The 19770-nt window shown below is 46.0% G+C and overlaps 1 protein-coding gene across 1 annotated transcript; it reads right to left on the reverse strand.

Annotated features, from left to right (window-relative positions):
• Positions 1-5834: 5834 nt before the first annotated feature.
• LOC132578995 (cilia- and flagella-associated protein 53-like) lies at positions 5835-12039 on the reverse strand. Its single transcript, XM_060249147.1, has 9 exons — positions 11953-12039; positions 11337-11705; positions 10585-10716; positions 10083-10315; positions 8611-8833; positions 8232-8315; positions 6834-7033; positions 6659-6737; positions 5835-5903 (listed from the first exon to the last, which is right to left on the reverse strand). Exons 1-9 carry the CDS (start codon positions 12037-12039, stop codon positions 5835-5837), a joined length of 1476 nt encoding a protein of 491 aa, XP_060105130.1.
• Positions 12040-19770: the final 7731 nt, after the last annotated feature.

Genomic DNA, 19770 nt, shown 5'->3' on the forward strand with positions numbered 1-19770 from the left:
AGGGAGCAATGCAACCAGCGTACTGAAGAGAAGGCACCTTGGTTGAGTATCTCTTGTTCAGTGGCCCAGGCAGAAGGACAGGCAAATGTATGCTCAGATGCACTCTTGTCCAACTGGCAGAGAGAACTACTGCCTTAGTTTGTGCATGGCATGAAAGGAATTAAAGTTCCAGGGGAGAGAAGTTTTATTAGGTGGCTTTTAGTCAGTCTGTCTCTGCCTAGTTTATTTCATGCTGGGAATTAAATTGAGGAAACCTCTGGGATTTGCAGTGCAATCCTAAATGGTTAGATGGACGTAAGGCCTAGAAAGACCTAATTCTGTTTAGAACTCATTTTACTTGTCCAGTCTAGCTGATCCTTAATAACCGGCCAGGGCATAGGGAGTGGTTGCCCTTGTGCATTCTCTAAAGCACTGATACATTCCGCATTGCCTTATGATCTCTATGAGCTTCTGCTCCAACAAGCTGAACAGGTGAGATATAAAGGAAGAACTTCTAGAATCCAGAATGCTTTTCCACTGAGAAAGCACCAGAAAGGGTGAGCAAAGGGTGAGCCTGCTCAAGAGCCTTTTGTGCTTTCCCTACCAATTTGGTGCAGTGGTTAGTGCACACTGTAAACTTGAAGAACTGGGTTTGATTCTCCACTACTTTGGGTCAGTCACAGTTTTTGAAAGAGCTGCTCGCTTATGAGAAAGAGCTCTCTCAGCTCCCCACCTGCCTCACAGGGTATCTATTGTGGGAAGGGGAAGGTAAACAGCTCTGAAACCCCAAGTGAAGGGTGGGGTATAAATCCAATCCTCTCCTCCTCCTCATCTTCTCTTTTCAAAATGAATGTCAAAATTGTCATATTTTCTGTAGAAATAACAGACACTGCTAACTTGGGTTGTACTTACCTTTTTAAAAACTTTTTTTGTATTTGTGTGCATGTTTGCATGTGCGCCTGGAATATAGTTGACTTCTGGCGACCCCTAGTGGGGTTTGGATATTTCAGAGAGGTGGCTTGCTTATTGCTTACCTTTCTGTCCTGGCCCTGGACACAAGGGCCTTGGAGGTCCCCCAGTCCCACCCAAGTACTTGCCAGTTAGCCCTGCTTAGCTTCTGAGATCTGATGAGATCAGGCCTCCCTGGTCTATCCAGGGCAGGGGGCTTTTATTTCTTACCCATTCCCCTACCCATAGGTGCATGACTTTGAGTTGTTTAATTTCTGTTTTATACAATAGAACCAAGTATCCACTCTGACTGTGCAGAAGATGCAAAATAATTGCAGCCTCAAGATTAGCCACTAGGCAATCCATAGGGAAAGACATTCACTCTATGGCTGCGATCACACATACTAAATAATCCAGTTTCAATCCACTGTCAATGCACTTTCAAGACTGGATTTTGTTAGTTCACACAGTAAAACCCAGCTGGAAAGTGCAGTGAAAGTGGATTGAAACAGCATTATTTAGCATGAGTGATCGCAGCCTATATATACTTTCTCAGAGAAATTCTCATCAAAATCATGACCAGAGAAGGCATTTCCCCTCAAGTTCTAGGGCTACCAGCCTTCTTCAGGTGGGGCCTGGAGATCTCCCAGAATTACAGCTAATCTCCAGACTACAGCAATCAGTTCCCCTGGAGAAAATTACTACTTTGGAGGGCAGACTCCATACACTATATCCTGTCAAGGTTCTTTTTTGCCTTCCCAAACTCAACTCTCCCCAGGCTCCATCCACAAATCTTCAGGAATTTCCTAGGCTATAGTTGGCAACTAGATCTTCAACTGGACCTCTTTCTTCTATTAACTTGATTTTCAAGATAAAGCATCTCTCGGTAATTTGCAGGGCTAGAAAAAGCCTCCACAGCCTGAAGGACTCGATGCCACAAAAACACAGCCTTGGAAAAGCTTGGATTTGCAAATCAGACAACTGGCTTCTAAAAATTTGAGATGGCTACCAATGCATTTCAAACATTTTTTCCAGCCCTAAGAACTCAGGAGAGAATTCCATAATTTCGTTTCCCTTTTCTTGGTGGTCTAGAAGTGAACACTTCATCCCATAGCTGAGTATTCGCTGCAGTTCTGTGGTTACCAAGGGAGATTTCTGTATGACTCAAAAGCTTGCAGATTGTACACTGCAGCAAGTTGGCCCAATAACACAATCCCTTTTCTTGTCTGGACTTCAGATTCAGCCCACAAGATAAAACATATAAGCACAGCCCACAGAGAACCATATTGGCAGTACAAAATCAGAACTGGTTTGCACGAAGGGAAAACCCTGTCAGTGTACACACAGAGCTCACACCTTGTACAGCATAGATGGACTTGCATTGTGGAAAACCCCACTAAATGTCCTTATTGTGAGAATCAATTTGGGCTGAGTTCTCATCTTCTCTTTTACATGAAGACTAGCTTCACATGAAAATTAGCTGGGAGAGAAGCTTTGCAAATGCAGTAGTTGCAAGACAGGCTTCTAGTGGTGTTTGGGTCTGATTCAGCACCAGAGAATCCATACAGGAGAGAAGTCTAACAAATGCTAGGGGTGCATTCCAATACGAACTCCACTTTAATGAAACACCAGGAAATCCATAGTGGAGAGAAACCCTATAAATGTCCTGAGTGTGAGAAACAATTCCACAGCAGCTCCTTTGTCAGTCAGCACCAGAGGATCCACATGGATAGGAAGCCTTACAAGTGCCCCAAGTGTGTGAAGGGCCTCAGATGGATCTCTGGGCTGACCTCACACCAAAGAATCCACATGGATGAGGAATCATGATTCACCACAAGGTGCCTAGGAGGGAGTTTTATGAATCCCAAAAGCGTTATGAATGTTGCATAATTCTGCTTACATTTATATAGAAGTAGAAACAGGGGGGGGGGGGGGGGGACAGAATGAAAAAGTATGCTGAACTTTCACTAACCTTGAGTATGCAAAGGGAGAGATTCTTCCAAAAATTCATTATTACAAAGAGAATCAGCACAACATAGAAAACCTTTCAATGTCCAGCTTGTGAGAAATGATGCCTACAAGTGAGTATGGCATTTTAAATACCAGAAAACCCAAAGGTCTTTAGAAATAAAAGTTGCTGCAGTTCTGGTCTTGATAGCCTCATCTCAGCATCGTAGCCATGCAAGATTCTTTGGGCAGCAATTCACACATGATGGGAACACTGAAGCTTATATTAAGCCTAGATGTATGCAAACTTGGCTTGCTGCTGTGCTCGCTTGCCTCATCCTCCCTTCCTTGTGGGGAAAATTCAAATTAGAAATGAACACCAGTTGATTTGCCATGACAGAGCAATGCAGGTATGCTGCATTGTTTCTAACCAGAACCCTCTTTGTGAGGAAGGAGCAAAGCAACAAGCAGTGGAAACCAGAGTTCATTCAGAACGAGAGATTCCACCCAAAGAAGAAGAAGATACTGGATTTATATCCCGCCCTCCACTCCAAAGAGTCTCAGAGCGGCTCACAATCTCCTTTACCTTCCTCCCCCACAACAGACACCCTGTGAGGTGGGTGGAGCTGAGAGAGCTCTCACAGCAGCTGCCTTTTCAAGGACAACCTCTGCCAGAGCTAAGGCTGACCCAAGGCCATTCCAACAGGTGGAAGTGGAGGAGTGGGCAATCAAACCCGGTTCTCTCAGATAAGAGTCCACACTCTTAACCACTACACCAAACTGGCTCTCCAACTCCAAGAGGGGAGTTGAGCTTTTTAGGGGAAAATGCAATACTTTATGAAGACAAATCAGAGAAGCTACATAGCTAAAGTTTATCAATGTTGGGGAGGGAAAATGTTAACACGAGGAGAGGAAAGGTCCCCTGTGCAAGCACCAGTCGTTTCCGACTCTGGGGTGATGTTGCTTTCACAACATTTTCATGGTGGTTTGCCATTGCCTTCCCCAGTCATTTACACTTTCCCCCCAGCAAGCTGGGTACTCATTTTACAGACCTCGGAAAGATAGAAGACTGAGTCAACCTTGGGCCGGCTACCTGAATCTAGCTTTCGCCGGAATCGAACTCAGGTTGTGAGCAGAGAGTTCAGACCACAGTACTGCTACTTTATCACTCTGTGCCATGGGGGTACCCATGTTAACATAAGACTTGGGTTCAAATGTCTACTCAGATTGAAGGCTCCTTTAGGGGACCATGGACCAGTCACTCTCAGCATAATTGACCTCACAAAATTTTTGTGTGGGCAAAATAAAGGACAGAAGGAACATCTACAGTATATCAATCTGCACTCCTTGAAAGGTGTTATGGAATAGAAATATAAAATGTGCAGGTGAAGTCCAACAGGGAAAACACATCTACATGACAAATATAAACTACCCAGAATTATTTTAACTAAGGAACACAAGGAGGTTCAGAATTCCTTGATAAGGGCCCATTTAGAATAAATGTGTGTTTAAAAAAACCCCAACAACATGCAGAACATGAATTTTGAGTGAGCAGAGAGAATGCATACAGGTGTGAACTGGACATGCCAAAGGCAGTGTATATCAATCAAAAACCTGGAACTAGAAAAACTGGATTATGTGACCGAAATTGCATAAAACATGCCAATGGAGTGGAATGCATTTGTTATGATCAACAGAGTGGAGTGCTTTGTTCTGCAATTTTTACCATCAGGTAGAATTTGATACAGTTTGTACAGTCCTGGGAAATAGAGACAAGTGAGGCTGGACATCACTGATTCAGTCTTATTTCTGGTATCTGAGACTGCAGCACATATTGCCCATACACCTTTCAGCACAGCCATAACTGCAAGGAATTTGGTCTTTAGAAAGCAGAATTTTACATATCCTGCCAAGCTACTGGCTTGTTTCTAGCACTTGGAGGTGGAGGAAGCTGTCACCCTGCTTTTGTGGGGTCTGCCCAAATCTCTCCTGAGACTGCAGAGGTCTTCCAAGCTGCTTCCAGTCCAGAGTGCTCTCAGACCTCAGTGCCCAGATTTGGCTCTGTAAGTGGTGCAGCAGTTTTGGGGTGCTGGAATTGTGTTGGCTGGGCAAAGGAGCAGATAAGGAGTCAACAGAGTGGGGGTGGAGGTATTCACTATGATTCTGGTGGAAAGGAGGACAAAAAGCACTGCAAAATGTATGCGAGCAGCAGGGGCAAGAACAGAGGCTGGGCATGCCAAGAGCATGCTGATGATTCAGTTCTGTGCTGGGATACATCCCCAGTCCTCACTACACTGCAGTGCCAGGGCCATCGACTGCCAATGTCAAGTTGCCTTGAAATGCCTAGAAGTTGCCCCATTAAAAGCAAAAGCAGATTCTATAAGGCTGGGAGCAAAACCCACAGGAAAAAAAATCATACCTTGTACAGCCCCTGTATGTTTTAATGGAGCTTGTGTAGGAGATCAAGAATCCATATTTAGCTCCTGGATATCAGCATGACCCAGATTCTGACTCCATCTCCCAATGAACATAGTCAGCTGAACTGAAGGTGTGGCCAGTGAGAGCACCGGGAATGAAAAGGGCTGGCCAATTCAGAAAATTCCCTCCTCTCCTCTGTTTGAGTCAGTCCTGCACACCACTAGCAGAGGGCAACTGTGAATTCTTGGGAGAATTGGGATGGACTGGAACTGGGAAGGGAGAGAGAATGTCCCATGGTGGAAACCCCATTCGTTTCTATCCATCTTCTCTAAAACCAAGCTAATCCCTTGGTCCTGCCTCCTGTCCTTACACATCTCAGGTTCCGCTGTCCTCCTTCCCAGAAAGCATCTGGTTGGCCTCTAAACTAGATGGGTTTGATCCAGCAGAGTTCTTAACTTGCAGATGGCCCTGAAAGAGAGAGGGAGTCACAATGGCTTGGGAAGGGAGCAAATTCTCTTGGGTACTGATTTCCCTTCTCCTCTTTACTTTCCTGTGTTGGCTAGGGTGGTGCTGGCCACGGATGCCTTTTCTGTCTCTGAGCACAGACTGTGCTGCAAGTGAAATAAGCAGCAGCAGAAGATTAAGGCGAAGTGGGGAAAATGATGACCAGCCTGCTTCTTTCTTCCCTCACTTGCCCTAGATTTTTTTAAATGGAGTCAGGCAATGAACACCTTGCCACTGGTGAATTAAGTGATGGCACCGGAGGGCTGAGGAGACCAAACTGCCCCCTTCTCCAGTCACTCCTGGACTTTGAGCCTCCAGACTTGGACATCTGAGACAAAGCTTCAGTTCTCGTACTGTTTGGGGCAAATGAGCAGGTGCCAACTGGTAACAGGAGAAGATCCTGATATCCTGTGTTAGTGAAACAAAAAGAGCAGCACCGCGCATTGTCCCATCTTAGGCACCAGAATGTCTGAAAATGTCCTACTTTAGGGATCCTCAGGTCCTGAAGGGAACCCACAACATGGTCTCAAAAGAGTAGTCCAAAAGATCATTTCAGGGCCTAACTAAGCATTAAAATACAACTACGTGTCATTGAAGCTGGAACAGCCTTTGATTTTTGGAGAAGCCATATCAGGAGTGGATGATCTGGAGAAATGGTTCTCGTCCAAACATTCAGTTACAAGCAGGGATCAGTTTCCCCAGCTGCACCGAGATGTGGGACCCTTGAGATACACAGTGGTTGATGTTGCTAGAATTACTTTCTTCTCCTCATTTCCCAGCAGCCGGGGAGGGACACAGAGAGCAAGCGGTCAGTTGTGGCAGCTGGCCTACAGTCACCCCCTGGGCCACCATTTCCTTTTACCATGCAGGGGAAGCTGATTTCTGACTCTGTTGTCTCCAGGTTCCTGAAGAAGTCCGTGGATTTGTCCTTGGCGAGGCACCTGCGAGGGAAGAAGTGGGTGCGAACAATGACAAATTCCCACAACCCTGTAATTAGTTGAAGCTTAGGGGTTTAATTTGTGCTGGGACACACTCACTGCTCGAGCTCTGCTTCCAACTGCGCCTGGAACTTGTGGGCCAGCTTGGAGGCCATCTTATCTTTCCAGCAGGCCATGTTTCTCTGAATGGCCCGCAGTTCCTCGTCCTTCTCCCGCAGCTGCTTGCGTAGCGCATGCATTTCCCCCGTGCTCTTCTCCCACCAACTGCGCTGGAGGGCAGCAATGTCTTTCAAGTGCTCCTGGAGGGGCATCCATTGAATCAGCTGAACCCTCATTTGAATTTATTCAAAACATTTATATCCCACCTTCTCTGTTTAGATGCCTACTGCCCATGAGGGAAGAACAGAGCTTGCCTTCTACCAGGGCTCAGTCCCAGCATGTTTTATTAATGTCCAAGAACCATATCCATAAAGATTTTGATTGACTGCCCCTTTGCCAGCTGCCCACCAAGTTAATTGTCCAGGATTGTTGGTTGACGTTTCATCAATAGGACCTAATCCCAAGTAGCAGGAAATCACTCCCCCCATTAGGATGGGACACCCATCAGAACCTGGGAAAAGGGAAACCACTCTAGGTGCTGCCAGTAAAGGGGTGGGTGTGTACACACTGCTTTCTGGGAATCTGAGACAGGGTGTGTGCTGTCTGCACACAGAAGTGCCTGCTTGCCTCCTCTTGTGTTCCTTTTGTATATCTGTGAATGAATCAAATTTACAGAAAGACACTCTAACTTTCCAGAGCTGTCTTATCAAAAAAGAAGAACCAAACCTGGATAGTGCTACCTCTGGAACCTTTTATTGCTCAAGGAAGAGGGGGGCATGTAAAAATGGATGGAAATGCCTCTGAGCAGGTGCAGAGTGAACCCCCCTTAATAATAAGGAGTCTCCACACATGACAGACTGGCAGGGGAAGCTCAGCATTTCCAACCATGCTTGAGTTCCAGTAAGCATTAGGAAAGGTGGCAAAAATCATCAGCTAGAATGGTTGAATCCACACCCCTTCTGGGTCATGAATACACATTCTCCTTTCATAAAGAACACAAGGACTCAGCGGAAGAGGGTTGCTTTCCTCTTCGTTCTTCACCCAGAATCGACTTCTCCTAATGATCCTCATTTTGTAGCATATTGTGCACTATACAAAGTCACAGTCGACTTCTGGCAACCCCAGCAAGTGAGAAGAAGAGGAGATTTGTCATTGCCTTCCTCTGCAGTTTTCCTTGGAGGTCTCCCTTCCAAGCAATGACCCTGCTTAGCTTCCGAGATCTGACAACATCAGGCTATACCATGTCACCTTCTCTCCCAATGCTATAGGTAGATACTCTTAATCTTAACTAGGGATACTACTTTAAAGACAGGTGAATGAATTAAAGAAGCAAAAGTTAGAACACTGTTTGATTTATAGACAGCAGTCCTGGCTGCAGAAAACCATGGAGGAATTCACCTGGACCACGTGATCCTTCAGGACTTCTAGATTCAACTGGCTCTCCAGGCGAAGCTGCTTCTGTTGCTGCCTCAACTGTTGCTCCTGAAGCCACAGGAAAGAAACGCAATTGTGTATCTGTGCAATTAGATATCTCCTGCAGTATAAGCCTCAGTTCTCTGGATAGCTGCCTCCATAACGCACAAAGCTGTTCCAACCAAGCACTTGTAAGCCAGCCTTGAAAAATCTTTCCCTCTTCCCCAAGCCTAGTAGAGCAGAGCCACCACACCACAAGCCCAGAAAGCAGACTCATCAGCCTGGACACACTGGTACTCTTGCCTGGCCTTCAGGCAGGCTGAATCTGCTCTGGGCCAGCAGCCAGCTGCTTGCATCTGCTCACCTTCTCCCTCTGGATTTGAAGGATGTTGTGTTTCAGCGTCTCTATTTCCTGCTTTAAGTCCCAGAGGTAGCGCTGAATTGCTTCACTCACCTCTCGCAAGCCTTGGAGCGCATGGCTGGAGGAAAGGAAAGCTGAGCTCCTTGGGAGAGGCAAAAGGAAATCTGAGCATGAATGGAACCGCAAAGCAACCATGGAAGATAGCCCAGGAATATCACTTGGAATTCTGTGTAATACACAAACACGCCTCTAGGGGACACAGTGGTAGAACCCCAGTTTTGCTCATGGAAAACGTTACCTGTTCAGTCCCTTGCGGTCTGCAGTTTAAACAATCTTAGGCTGCCTAAGACACTGGAGAGCCACTGCCAGTCCCAGTAGATTGTTGTGAGCTAGATGGACCAATGGCTATATTATACTAAGACAGCTTTGTATGTTCATCACACTTCAATACCAACAACATTTATGTTTTCTGTAGCATTTAAAACATTAGCAGTGCAGAAATTAAAAGAAGTAAAATCCCTAAAGTCCAACAGAGAATAGGCAAAGGTAGAGGCCAGGAAGTCTTCACTGGGGAAGGCAGTGAGATCATTTCTGGAGCTTTTGGCAGACAGGAAGAGATGGGACAACAAGAGCTCAGGAAGGAAGCAGAAAGATGAACTAACTCAAATACACCAGCCCTCATGTTAAAGCATTAAATGTGTAACAAACTACAGTTACTCCAGAATGTAGCAATCAGGCTGTTAACAGGAACTCTCTTAAGACCTACTGAGTCCATACCCTCTGTCTCCCTTATATCTCCATAAGAATCTGCAAGGAGGTTCTATTGATGTGGACCAGCCATTATCAGAAGTCTACTGTGCCCCAATGAAGGCTGGTTCCACACCTCCAGCACTGCCTGGCCCAAGGGAGATTCAGGTGGCCAGCCCATTGTTTAGTAAAAAGCATCTTCTTTCAGAGGTTTTTCCCCTAGCAAAAAATGACTGGAAATTCTGCCCTGTAACCCTGTGCTTTTTCTAACCATTCCAATGCCTTCAGAGCTGCTTAGAAAAATTGAAGCATAATAAACTTGAGCCAAAAAAGAAAGCCAAAATGTCATTATTTTAATAAGCAAGCAAACAAAGAAAGTTTGGTATGATAGAGACAGGCTCCAGCAATTGTAGATACTGACAGAAGACCAGAAAAGTGTAACTTTGCTTAGAATTACAGGAAACAGTAAGGAAGGGTAGACTAGTGCAGAGCAGAAAGCAGTAGTGCAGCACAAGAGGCTGAAATGAAAAATCAGAAGAGCCAAAGACTTAAGAATGGGAGCAGGAATAGAACTGGAAAAAAGCAACTGCAGGGGGGGGGGCGTGGCTAATGACAGTGAAACCATTTCCTTCCTTCTAACAGTAACTTGCCACTAGAGGGAGCTACACAGATGCACTGTATGAAGAGCGCCAACACAATAAACCCTGTCTGCACTGAAGGAAGAGTACCCAGGCAACATCCGGGAGAGGCGGGACATGCTGGCTTGCTTGGGAAGCAGGTCCAGGAGCTGCTGGCAGGCTGAAGTGACCTCCCTGGCCAGGGAGCCATCTGTCCATTCCGTGTGTGTCTGATTCCCCTGCCCCCAGAAGGAGGCCCCTCTCAGCTCAGCCTGCAGAACTCTCTGATCCACTTCCATCTGCTGCACTCTTGCTCTCATCTGGTTTCTTTCTTGAACTCTCTCCTATGGAAAGAGGGAGAAGATTTGCCACAAAGGGCCCATTTCTGTGATGAGAAACAGCTGGCCTACCAAGCTGAGTGCTGTCTCTTCTGATTGCCAGTGACCCTCCAGGCTCTTGGGCAGAGATAGCTCTTTCCTAACCCCTGCAACTCCATCTCCTTTAACTAGAGATGCCAAAGGTTGAGCTTGGGACCCTCTCTGTGCACAGCAAGTGCACTGCTGCTGAACCACAGCTCTTTAACAGCAGGGAACACTGCCTTCCTTTTCCTCACCTGCTCCAGCTCCTTTTGCTGCCGGCTCAGTGCCTGTGTTTTCTCCTCTTGCAGAAGTGCCCGGAGCTCTTCCAACGCTGTGCTCTTTTCCCCCTGAAGCAACTGGGCCTGAGTCTCCAACTCTTGGATTCTCTACAACAGAGCATGAGGGAGCATAAAGCAGGGCCACACTGGAAGGTCTGAAGGCACAACGGGAAGGGCATGGGAGTGGGCATCCCCACACATGCCCCAGACCAAAACCATTTCTGGCTTTCAAAATCAACATCAGAGTTTTAACTGGGTTGGCAACCAGTGCTGCTCTTTAAGCAAAACTTCAGGTGGGTAGTCATGTTGGTCTGCAACAGAGGAGCCAGATTCAGTCCAGTAGCATCTGTAGGTTTCCAGAACCTCCTCATGGACTCTGGGTACAACGTTCCCTGCCCCAGTGGCTGCCACAACTGGTTAGCTCTGTCTTGTCAGACTTCGGAAGATAAGCACGGTCAGTCCTAGTTAGTAGCTGGATGGGAGACCACTATGGAAGCCCAGGGTTGCTACACAGAGGCAGGCAACAGCAAACCACCTCTTGCCTTGAAAACCACATGGGGTTGTCATAAATCCGCCGCGACAAAAAGAAAAGAAAAGTGGCTACCACATCTAGGGACCTCTGTTTATTAAAGCACATAAATCCACCAGTGGGAACCACTAGCCCTGTGGAGATCCTCTCTAAGAGAGCACAGCAGCCACTTAACAACTTCCATGTCAGATATACGTACTTTGTGCAGGCTGTCTGTTTTGACCTGCAAAGCCAGGCAACTCCTCCTCTCCTTCTCCAGGGTTTCCTGGAGCTCTGCCCACATCTTCTGGTGCACTTCCTCCAGAGTCTGCCGCTGAATCTGCAGAGCCACCTTTGTGTCAGCTTCCCACTTCTTTTGCTCCTGGAGTAATGAGTTCCGCATCTGAAGCCAGGGACAACTGAAAGTTAGCAGACTGACCAGGAAGCCGGACACTAAATAGCAGTAGAGCAGCTGAATGCCCTTCCCTGGAAACCAACAGTTTGAATTTTCTTCGCCTCTGTCCAAATGACCAGGACTTTTGGGGGCCTGTGTGCCTATTTCTGCACCCCACAAAAGCAACACCTCAATCTGTACATTTGTAAGGAAAGATTCTGAGCATAAGAAGAGAAAAACATGTGTCTTGTTCCGTCCATAGCATGCAAATTGCAGGCTCCTTTCTCCTTTAAATTTCTGACAGAAGAGCGGGGCTGGGGGAGTGGGACAACATAGCCATGGAGGCTGTACAAGTCCACTGTTAGTATCATTTGGATGGCTCCAGCCCTTACAAAGACCCTGTGTAGGAAAGAGCAGAAATATGAATCTCCGTCAGACCTACCATCTCCTCGGCATCCTGTTTCAGCTTCTTTGCTTGCTGCTGCATGGCCTCTTGCTGCTGGACAAGTTCTGCATCTCGGTCCTGCATAGAAAGGGGAGCCACACTGAATGAAACAGCCTGTGGGTGACTGCCTTTCTCTACAGTTTCTATGCTCTGTGGGCATGGGTAAGACACGTAATTACTGGAAGGGCTGGTGGAAATGCTCCTACCCCCTGCAACTGGAATGACATTGGCTGGATTTGGACCTGGAAGACCAGTGTTCAAACTGCTGCTCGACCATGAATCTTACTGGGTGACCTTGGGCCAGACACCATCTCTCAGTCTACTCTCATAGTGTGACTACGGAAATAAAAGCGGAAGTCTTTGGAAGGAGCCACAACAGTGGCACTATAATGTTGAATTCTTGCCACCTATGCAAGTGTATTCTGTGTTTTAGAACATCAAAGCTGGTGATCTTCTGATGATTACCTGTAAGGTTTTGCAGAGGTTCTCTAGTTCCTCCAGGAAGGCAGTTGCTTGCTCTTGGAGAGCTTTGGTCTTTGCATGCTCTGTTTTCTCTGTAACCTGAGAAAAGGGGGAGAGGGCAGTTGATTAGAGCATGTAGGAGATCATCTCTCCTCAAGCCAGTGAGTGAGATAAGCACAGATGCAGGTATGATTTGGAAAGGAAAAAGCTGGGTTAGCGATACACATTTTGGCAGAACATCATATGGTGTTGATGCTTTCAGATGTCTGGAACAGACCAAGACAAATCTGGCATCCAGAAAATCCAAATAAAGTTATTAAGAATGCAAGTTCCAAGCTTTAATGGCTGCCAAGAACTTAGAAAGTTATGAATCTATACAACACCTTCCCCAGTCCCCAAATTCATTTAAAACTTTGAGATTGCAGCAATGCTTAGCAGAAAAAAAATGCAACTTAAAATAAATTTGTTCTGAGATCAAAACTTGGTTGCCAAATGTAAGAACATCTGGGAGGAAGGGGTGCTTTCTGGGTGTACCTCTTGCACCAGCTGTTGCTTCTCCTCTTGCAGCCGAACCAACTCCCTCTCCTGCAAACAGAAAGAAAAGATGATTCAGTAGGATTATTGTTTCATTTCTGTCCTGCCTCTCTTCCATCCCAGAATCAAAAGGCAATGCACTTAGTGACATGGAGAATTCCCAGAAAGTCTCCCACCCAGGCACTGATCAGACTGGGGCCTGCTGTCTTTCAGTAAGGTTGTGATGTCATGCAATGTCAGACACGTGACACTGGAACTCTAACTAGATCCCAAACACTGACAAGAAGCAGGAGGGAGAAGCCCCCCTCATGCGGTTTCCCAGATCAAAAATGCCCCATCCTGGACTCTATTGAGGTTCAGTAGAGCACAATACGGGTTCCAGTGTTTCTTCTCTAGTGGAATGGTAAGCATTTCAGAAACAATTTCTGACTGTGGATAATGTGGGCTGTGAGGGGGAAGAAAAGAGTTCACTCCCCTCCCTGGTACTGCAGCCCTAATTTAGATATCTGTTCATCTTTGGGGAGGGTTCATTTGATAGAAGACCATTTATTTTACATCAACTGTCTCTGTTAATTAAAACTTTAAAGTTTCTTCCAATAGAGGTTTTACATTTTTTTTGTCTCAAGAATGCAAAGAAAACTCTGTGGTCTTCATCCACAATTTTGAACTCAGTTTGCTGTCAAGCATCTGGTTCACAGGTGGGTCATGGAAAAGGCAGGAGCAATGCAGTCAGGGATTGTGGCCCCTCTTAATACTAAGAGTTGATCTTCCCGATACGTGTTGGAAAGAGCTACCTTCTCCTGAATGGCCTCCGCCCGCAGCTTCTCCACCTGATGCTTGTGTTCCTGTTTCAGCTTTTCCATTGCAGAGTCCCAGCTCTTCTTCTTAGCCTCCAGGACAGAGATGGCCTTGCGCAGTCTGGACGTCTCCAGCTCCTTTTTGGACAGGGCTTTCTGCAGTGCAGAGTTCCTCCGCTCCAGCTGCTGGGTCCGTCTGTCTAACTCGCTGGCAGTTTGAGCCACCTGTACTTAGAGCAAACAGGGCTCATGCAAGGAAAGCCACACAAGATTGCCATGAAGAAACTGGCTGGGCATCAGAACAAGGATTTCCCAAGGGCTGATGCCCCTTCAGCCACAAACTACCATCAACTTGTCAGATCCAGTCTCACCTCTGTCATGAGCATTCTTAGACATGTTCACTATCTTCTTCCATAGTTTGCAACATCAGATACACCTACAGCATGGGGACAGTCATACTGTCCAACCTATCTAAGACGTTGCAACGATCCCTGAGATAAACTGTGATGCTCTTTACAATGCTACAGAGAAAGAGACTGGGAAAAAGACTTGGCCTCATCACCTGCTGCAAAGTTTCTCAGGGCAGACCAACTCTGGCAAGTGATTTCCAAGAGGACTCCTCCTAGAATTTTAAGAGGGTCCTTAGGTACAATGGCCTCCTCTTTGCACTACAGGGACCCAGCAGAACTTGCTGTGCTAATCCAGATTCAAGTTTCTCAACTTTCCCCACTCCTTTTCTGCAGAATAACATACAGCCAGGACCAGATCAACATATTTTTTTTGGGGGGAGGGCAAAATTAAAAAATGATGCCCCTTTATGGGCCCATTCTATCTTATGAGCCCATGGAACAGAATGGACTCTGTAACCAATTTGGCACCCCCCCTCTGGCGGTGCCTGGGGCAAGCACCCCCTCTGTTTCCCCCCTAGATCTGGCCCTGCATACAGCTGCCTGGAGCATCAAGCAGGTATAGGGAGGGTGGGAATAGCCAGTGCAAAACAAATGCAAGAACGTTCTGCATCAAGAGAAGCTCCCAGAAGGTGGCTACTTGCTCTTGGAGAGCTTTGGTCTTTGCTTGCTCTGTTTTCTCTGTAACCTCAGGAAGTGGGGGGGGGGGGGCAGAACAGGTAGGAGATCATCCCTCCTTGAGCCAGTGAGTGAGACAAGCAAATGACTTGGGGATGACTTGGAAGAACCTGGGTTAGTGATACACACATTGGCAGAACATCATATGTTGTCAATGCTTTTAGTTGGTCTGAAGGAGACCAAGACAAATCTGGCATCCAGAAAACCCAAATGATGTTATTAAGAATGCCAATCCTAAGCTTTAATGGCTGCCCAGAAGCACTTAGAAAGTCATCTATCTATGCAACCCATTTCCAAGTCCCCAGACTCAAATTAAATCTTGAAACTGTGGCAATGCTTAGCAGAGGAACATGCCATTTAAATAATTTTATTCTGAGCTCAAAACTTGGTTGCCCAATATAAGAACATCTGGGAGGAAGGGGTGCTTTCTGGCCATACCTCTCGCACCAGCTGTTGCTTCTCCTCTTGCAGCCGAACCAACTCCCTCTCCTGCAAACAGATTGAAACATGATTCGGTAGGATTATTGTTTCATTTCTGTCCTGCTTCTCTTCCATCCCTGAATCAAAAGGCAATGCAATTGGTGACATGGAGAGTCCCCAGGAAGTCTCCCACCCAGGCACTGATCAGACTGGGACTTGCTGTCTTTCAGTAAGGGTGTGATGCCATGCAATGTCAGACACGTGATACTGGAACTCTGTAACTAGATCCCAAACACTGACATTTATTTTACATCAACTGTCTCTGTTAATTAATATGTTAAAATCACTTCCAATATAGGTTTTACATTTTTTTTGGTCTCAAGAACACAAAGAAAACTCAGTGCTCTAAATCTGCAATTTTAATCTCCATTTTGAACTTATTTTGCTATCAAGCATCTGGTTCACAGGTGGGTCATGGAAAAGGCAGGAGCAATGCAGTCAGAGATTGGGGCCTGTAAAGGTTGGTCTTCCCGATACGTGTTGGAAAGAGCTACCTTCTCCTGTACGGCCTCCACCCGCAGCTTCTCCACCTGATGCTTGTGTTCCTGTTTCAGCTTTTCCATAGTAGAGTCCCAGCTCTCCTTCTCAGCCTCCAGGACAGAAATGGCGCTGTGCAGTCTGGACATCTCCAGCTCCTTTTCGGACAGGATTTTCTGCAGTGCCGAGATCCTCCGCTCCAGCTGCTGGGTTCGCCTGTCCAACTCGCTGGCAGCTTGAGCCACCTGTGCTTGGAGCAAACAGGGCCCATGCAAGGAAAGCCACACAAGCGGGCACCAGCACAGGATTGCCATGAAGAGACTGGCTGGGCATCAGAGCAAGGATCTCCCAAAGGCTGATGCCCAATCTCTCCTCCAATCTCCTAAGTGTTGTGAGCAGAAATTCTACCTCGGGAGTGAAAACAGCTAGTAGCATTGAAGTCACTATCACGTAAATTAGTTTTTTAGAAGAATACTTCCATAACCTTGTAAAAATCTAAGAATAATTTTTAAAAAATTAAACTATATTTTAAGAATAATTTAAACATTATAAGAGGAAGCAAGAATCAAGTCAAATTTCACCCACCCCTTTCCACTGTACTGGTAGACCTGGTCTTTGACCATCATACTGTTTTCCCCCCCCACCAAGTGCTGAGCCATAGAAAACATACCAGCACTTGTTGGGGGAGAAAAACTCCTGCATTCTTACTTTGGTTTTTTTTTAAGTGAAATATGACAACCAGCATTATAAGTCAAGTATAACAGAGGAGGAACAATTACTGTCAGAACCCTGCCTAACTTAACAAACAGGGAGTGGCTTAAATGTTATTAACCTGCCCAAATACTTATTTAAATATGTTCATCCCACTTTTCCCTGTGGCTCAAGGCAGCTTATAGATCATACTGAAAAGCGTAACAGAGGTGTGTGTGGAGGGGGAAAGTGTCTTTCCGGCTCCATTGTAGACTATGGGGACCATTACAGTCAATAGGCCACATAGGCTATAATGGTGGAGAATCAATCTGAGGAGTATCTGGGGTGGGGGGACTGTTTTTTGAGTTACAGGTACCAAATTTGCAGCATAGCTGCTGGTGCCTCTTCTCAAAAACCTCCCCATGTTTCAGAAAGATTGGACCAGGGGTCAAATTCTGTGGGTTCCAGAAGGAGGTGCCCCCATTCTCCATTGTTTCCAATAGAGGGGAAAATGCCTTGTAGGCTGAAGCAGAAATTCCTGAGCTGCCTGTTAAAATTTTGTGCACCAGCACTCGCTAGCACAGCTTAGAGGGAACTGTGCTGATGCCCTTCCGCCACAAAGCTACCATCAACCAGTCAGATCTAATCTCACCTCTGCCACAAACACAGACCTGTTCGCTTCTGCTGTAGTTATCATCACATACAATTATAGCATGGGGACAGTAATACTGCCCAACATACCAAGGATGTTGCAATGAGATAAACTATGTGATGCTCTTTAAAATGCTACAGAGAAAGAGACTGGAAAAAAGTCTCGGCCTCATCGCCTATAGCAAGAATCTCATGGCAGACTAACTCTGGCAAGTGATTTCCAAGAGGGCTGCTCCTGGAATTTTCAAGATAATCCTTAGGTACAATGGCCTCCTCTTTGCATTACAGGGACCCAAAAGAACTTGCCGTGCTAATCTGAAATCAAGAACTACATCAGTTTCTCAACTTCCCCCACTCCTTTTCTGCAGAATAACATACAGCTGCCCAGAAGAACATCAAGTAGGTATAGGCAGAGCTGGGTGCAGTGAGTGCAGAACAAAGGCAAGAACAACTCTGCATCAAGAAAAGCTTAGTTCTGCAACCAGGAGAAATTATATAGCAGTCAAAACAATGTAGAGAAGCATCACTCTGAAATCTGTTAAACCAAGTGACTGGATAGAAATATCCCTTATTTATTCCAGTTGCAGAATTCAGGCTTTCAAACTGTAGAATTTTAGATACTGTGGGATACCAAATGTCACATCCATGGACACCTATTTCTACCTAGTTTCTTGGTGCACAAATCAAGGGCACATCTGTTGTGGCATCTTTGTACAGTAGAGACAGTTCTGAACCACATCCTGGGATGCAGCCTTGACTTGTGCAGGATTGCTGGTCAGGATCACAGGGTTCCGAGTTTATATGCAATAGACCCTTCCTGTGGCAGACTACAGGGTGAAGGTCAATAATGACTGCTGTGCTTCAAATGCCAGGCTGGGCAGAGCCACTGGGATCCTGGGTCTCCTACCTCCTGCAGCTGCTCCATCCTGGCTCCAGCTGCTTCCTGCACTGTGGCCAGTTCCACTTTGCAGTTCCTTAGTTGCAGCTTTTGGTGGTGCACCTGGGACTTCAATTCCTCCTGCTCTGTTACCAGTTGAGAAATCTGGTGGAAATGCAAAAGTTACTTTGGTTGGTTAAGGGGCTTCACAGAACATCAGCAGCTCTGGAAGGCCAAACACTGGGACAATTCTTCTGAAATCTGGACACAATATTACACTCAGATTTCATGACATTTCAGGACTTTGGAAGCTGTCTATCTGGTGACGAAAAGCTGCAGAGCTTGGAGACAGAGGGCTAATCCCAGAATTCAGACAAAGAAGATTATAAAATAAGACACAATAACGCATCAGGAATATATTGAGAAAAGAAATTATGAAATCGGTAGGCAGAGAAGCCTCCCAAAACCATGGAGGAAAAAAATCTGAAAGAAGAAGCCCCCTTCTGTTAAAGAAGGAAAGAAACCCATAATATCGCATTGTGCTTTAACTGCTAGTAGTAAACTGCTCAGTGAAGGCATGACCCTTTCCCAATTATTTACCAACCTGAATGGGAATTCCAATTAACACCTCTTGCTATCCTCCTATATGGTAAGACTGGCTGTTATGTGCACCAATGCATATTTAAGAAAATGGGATGTAAGAAAAATTGGGACCCTCTCTCCAGTTTGCAGAGTGCAATATCTATCAAATTTTGATGAAAAGGCAATCCCTCTAATTATGAGGTAGCCAGATTTGCAGTCCAAAAGCCTGTGATCATTGTTTCATTCCGACTATTCCTTCTCAACTTGTGCATCTGTAAATGACATACTTTTTGTGGGTTTAGAGGAGAGAAAGAGGGAGAGTTAACTGAAGCTGGGGTGCAACTTTACAGGAGGAGAGGTAGAAGAAGGAACAAAGTTGTTCTCTGGGGGCATGATGCGGGGTTAGCAGCTATGTGCTTGATGAAGGGGGATATTTGCTATTAATTATGCAAACAGAAGCACATAAAGCCTCCAGACAGTGCTCTCCTTTCCAAAGAAAACTAAACTCAGTTGCCTCGCCACTTGGAACTTCTCACAACTCATGAATGCGGACAGCATATAACTGGGGTTTAAATGAACTCCACTGACTCAGAGTCCTTGGGACAATCCAGGACAGAGTGGAGAGGATGACTCTACCCCCTGCCTCTTCAATGAAACCAAATCTGTGGCCTGGTCTAAACGTGAAGTAGATTGAGGTGCTAATTAGTCTACAGGGTGCAGAGATGGTAGAGTGGAGTGTGCCATTTCAAAGGGTATTTATTTTTATTTATTTTATTCGATTTATATCCCGCCCTACCCCACCGAGGCGGTACGTACCCCACCGAGGGTACATAAGCAATCTCATTTTTCAGGCTTTCCTCACAATAATAATTCCCCATAACAGGAAAACTTGCATGGCATGAAAAAGGCGAAAACTTTTCATCCCAATGAGCCAATCTGCTGGAAATTTTTACATGGAGGAGTATGAAGATGACCTCTCTCCTCCTGCAGTCTGAATTGGTACAATCCATTCCACAGCCTCAGAATTCTACTACCTCATTTCAGCTGCATGTGCAGACCAGGCCTCATCCTCACAACACCTCAGAGCAGCTATCCACCTGAAACTTCTGTTGCTCACCTCCCCGTAGTGGCCGCACTGTTGCCTCAGAACGCTTAGCTCCTTCTCTAACTCCGGCAGTTC

The sequence above is a fragment of the Heteronotia binoei genome, chromosome 11 (assembly GCF_032191835.1).
Source record: "Heteronotia binoei isolate CCM8104 ecotype False Entrance Well chromosome 11, APGP_CSIRO_Hbin_v1, whole genome shotgun sequence".
Taxonomy (NCBI): Eukaryota; Metazoa; Chordata; class Lepidosauria; order Squamata; family Gekkonidae; genus Heteronotia; species Heteronotia binoei.

What these genes read in the sequence shown, in the direction of transcription:
- LOC132578995 (XM_060249147.1), bottom strand. Translation starts at nt 12,039, where the DNA reads ATGCAGGACCGAGATGCAGAACTTGTCCAGCAGCAAGAGGCCATGCAG. An exon ending in AACAGGATGCCGAGGAGATG is followed by an intron (nt 11,706 to 11,952) that starts GTAGGTCTGACG and finishes ACAAATGTACAG; the next exon opens with ATTGAGGTGTTGCTTTTGTG. An exon ending in AGCAAAAGGAGCTGGAGCAG is followed by an intron (nt 10,316 to 10,584) that starts GTGAGGAAAAGG and finishes CTCTTTCCATAG; the next exon opens with GAGAGAGTTCAAGAAAGAAA.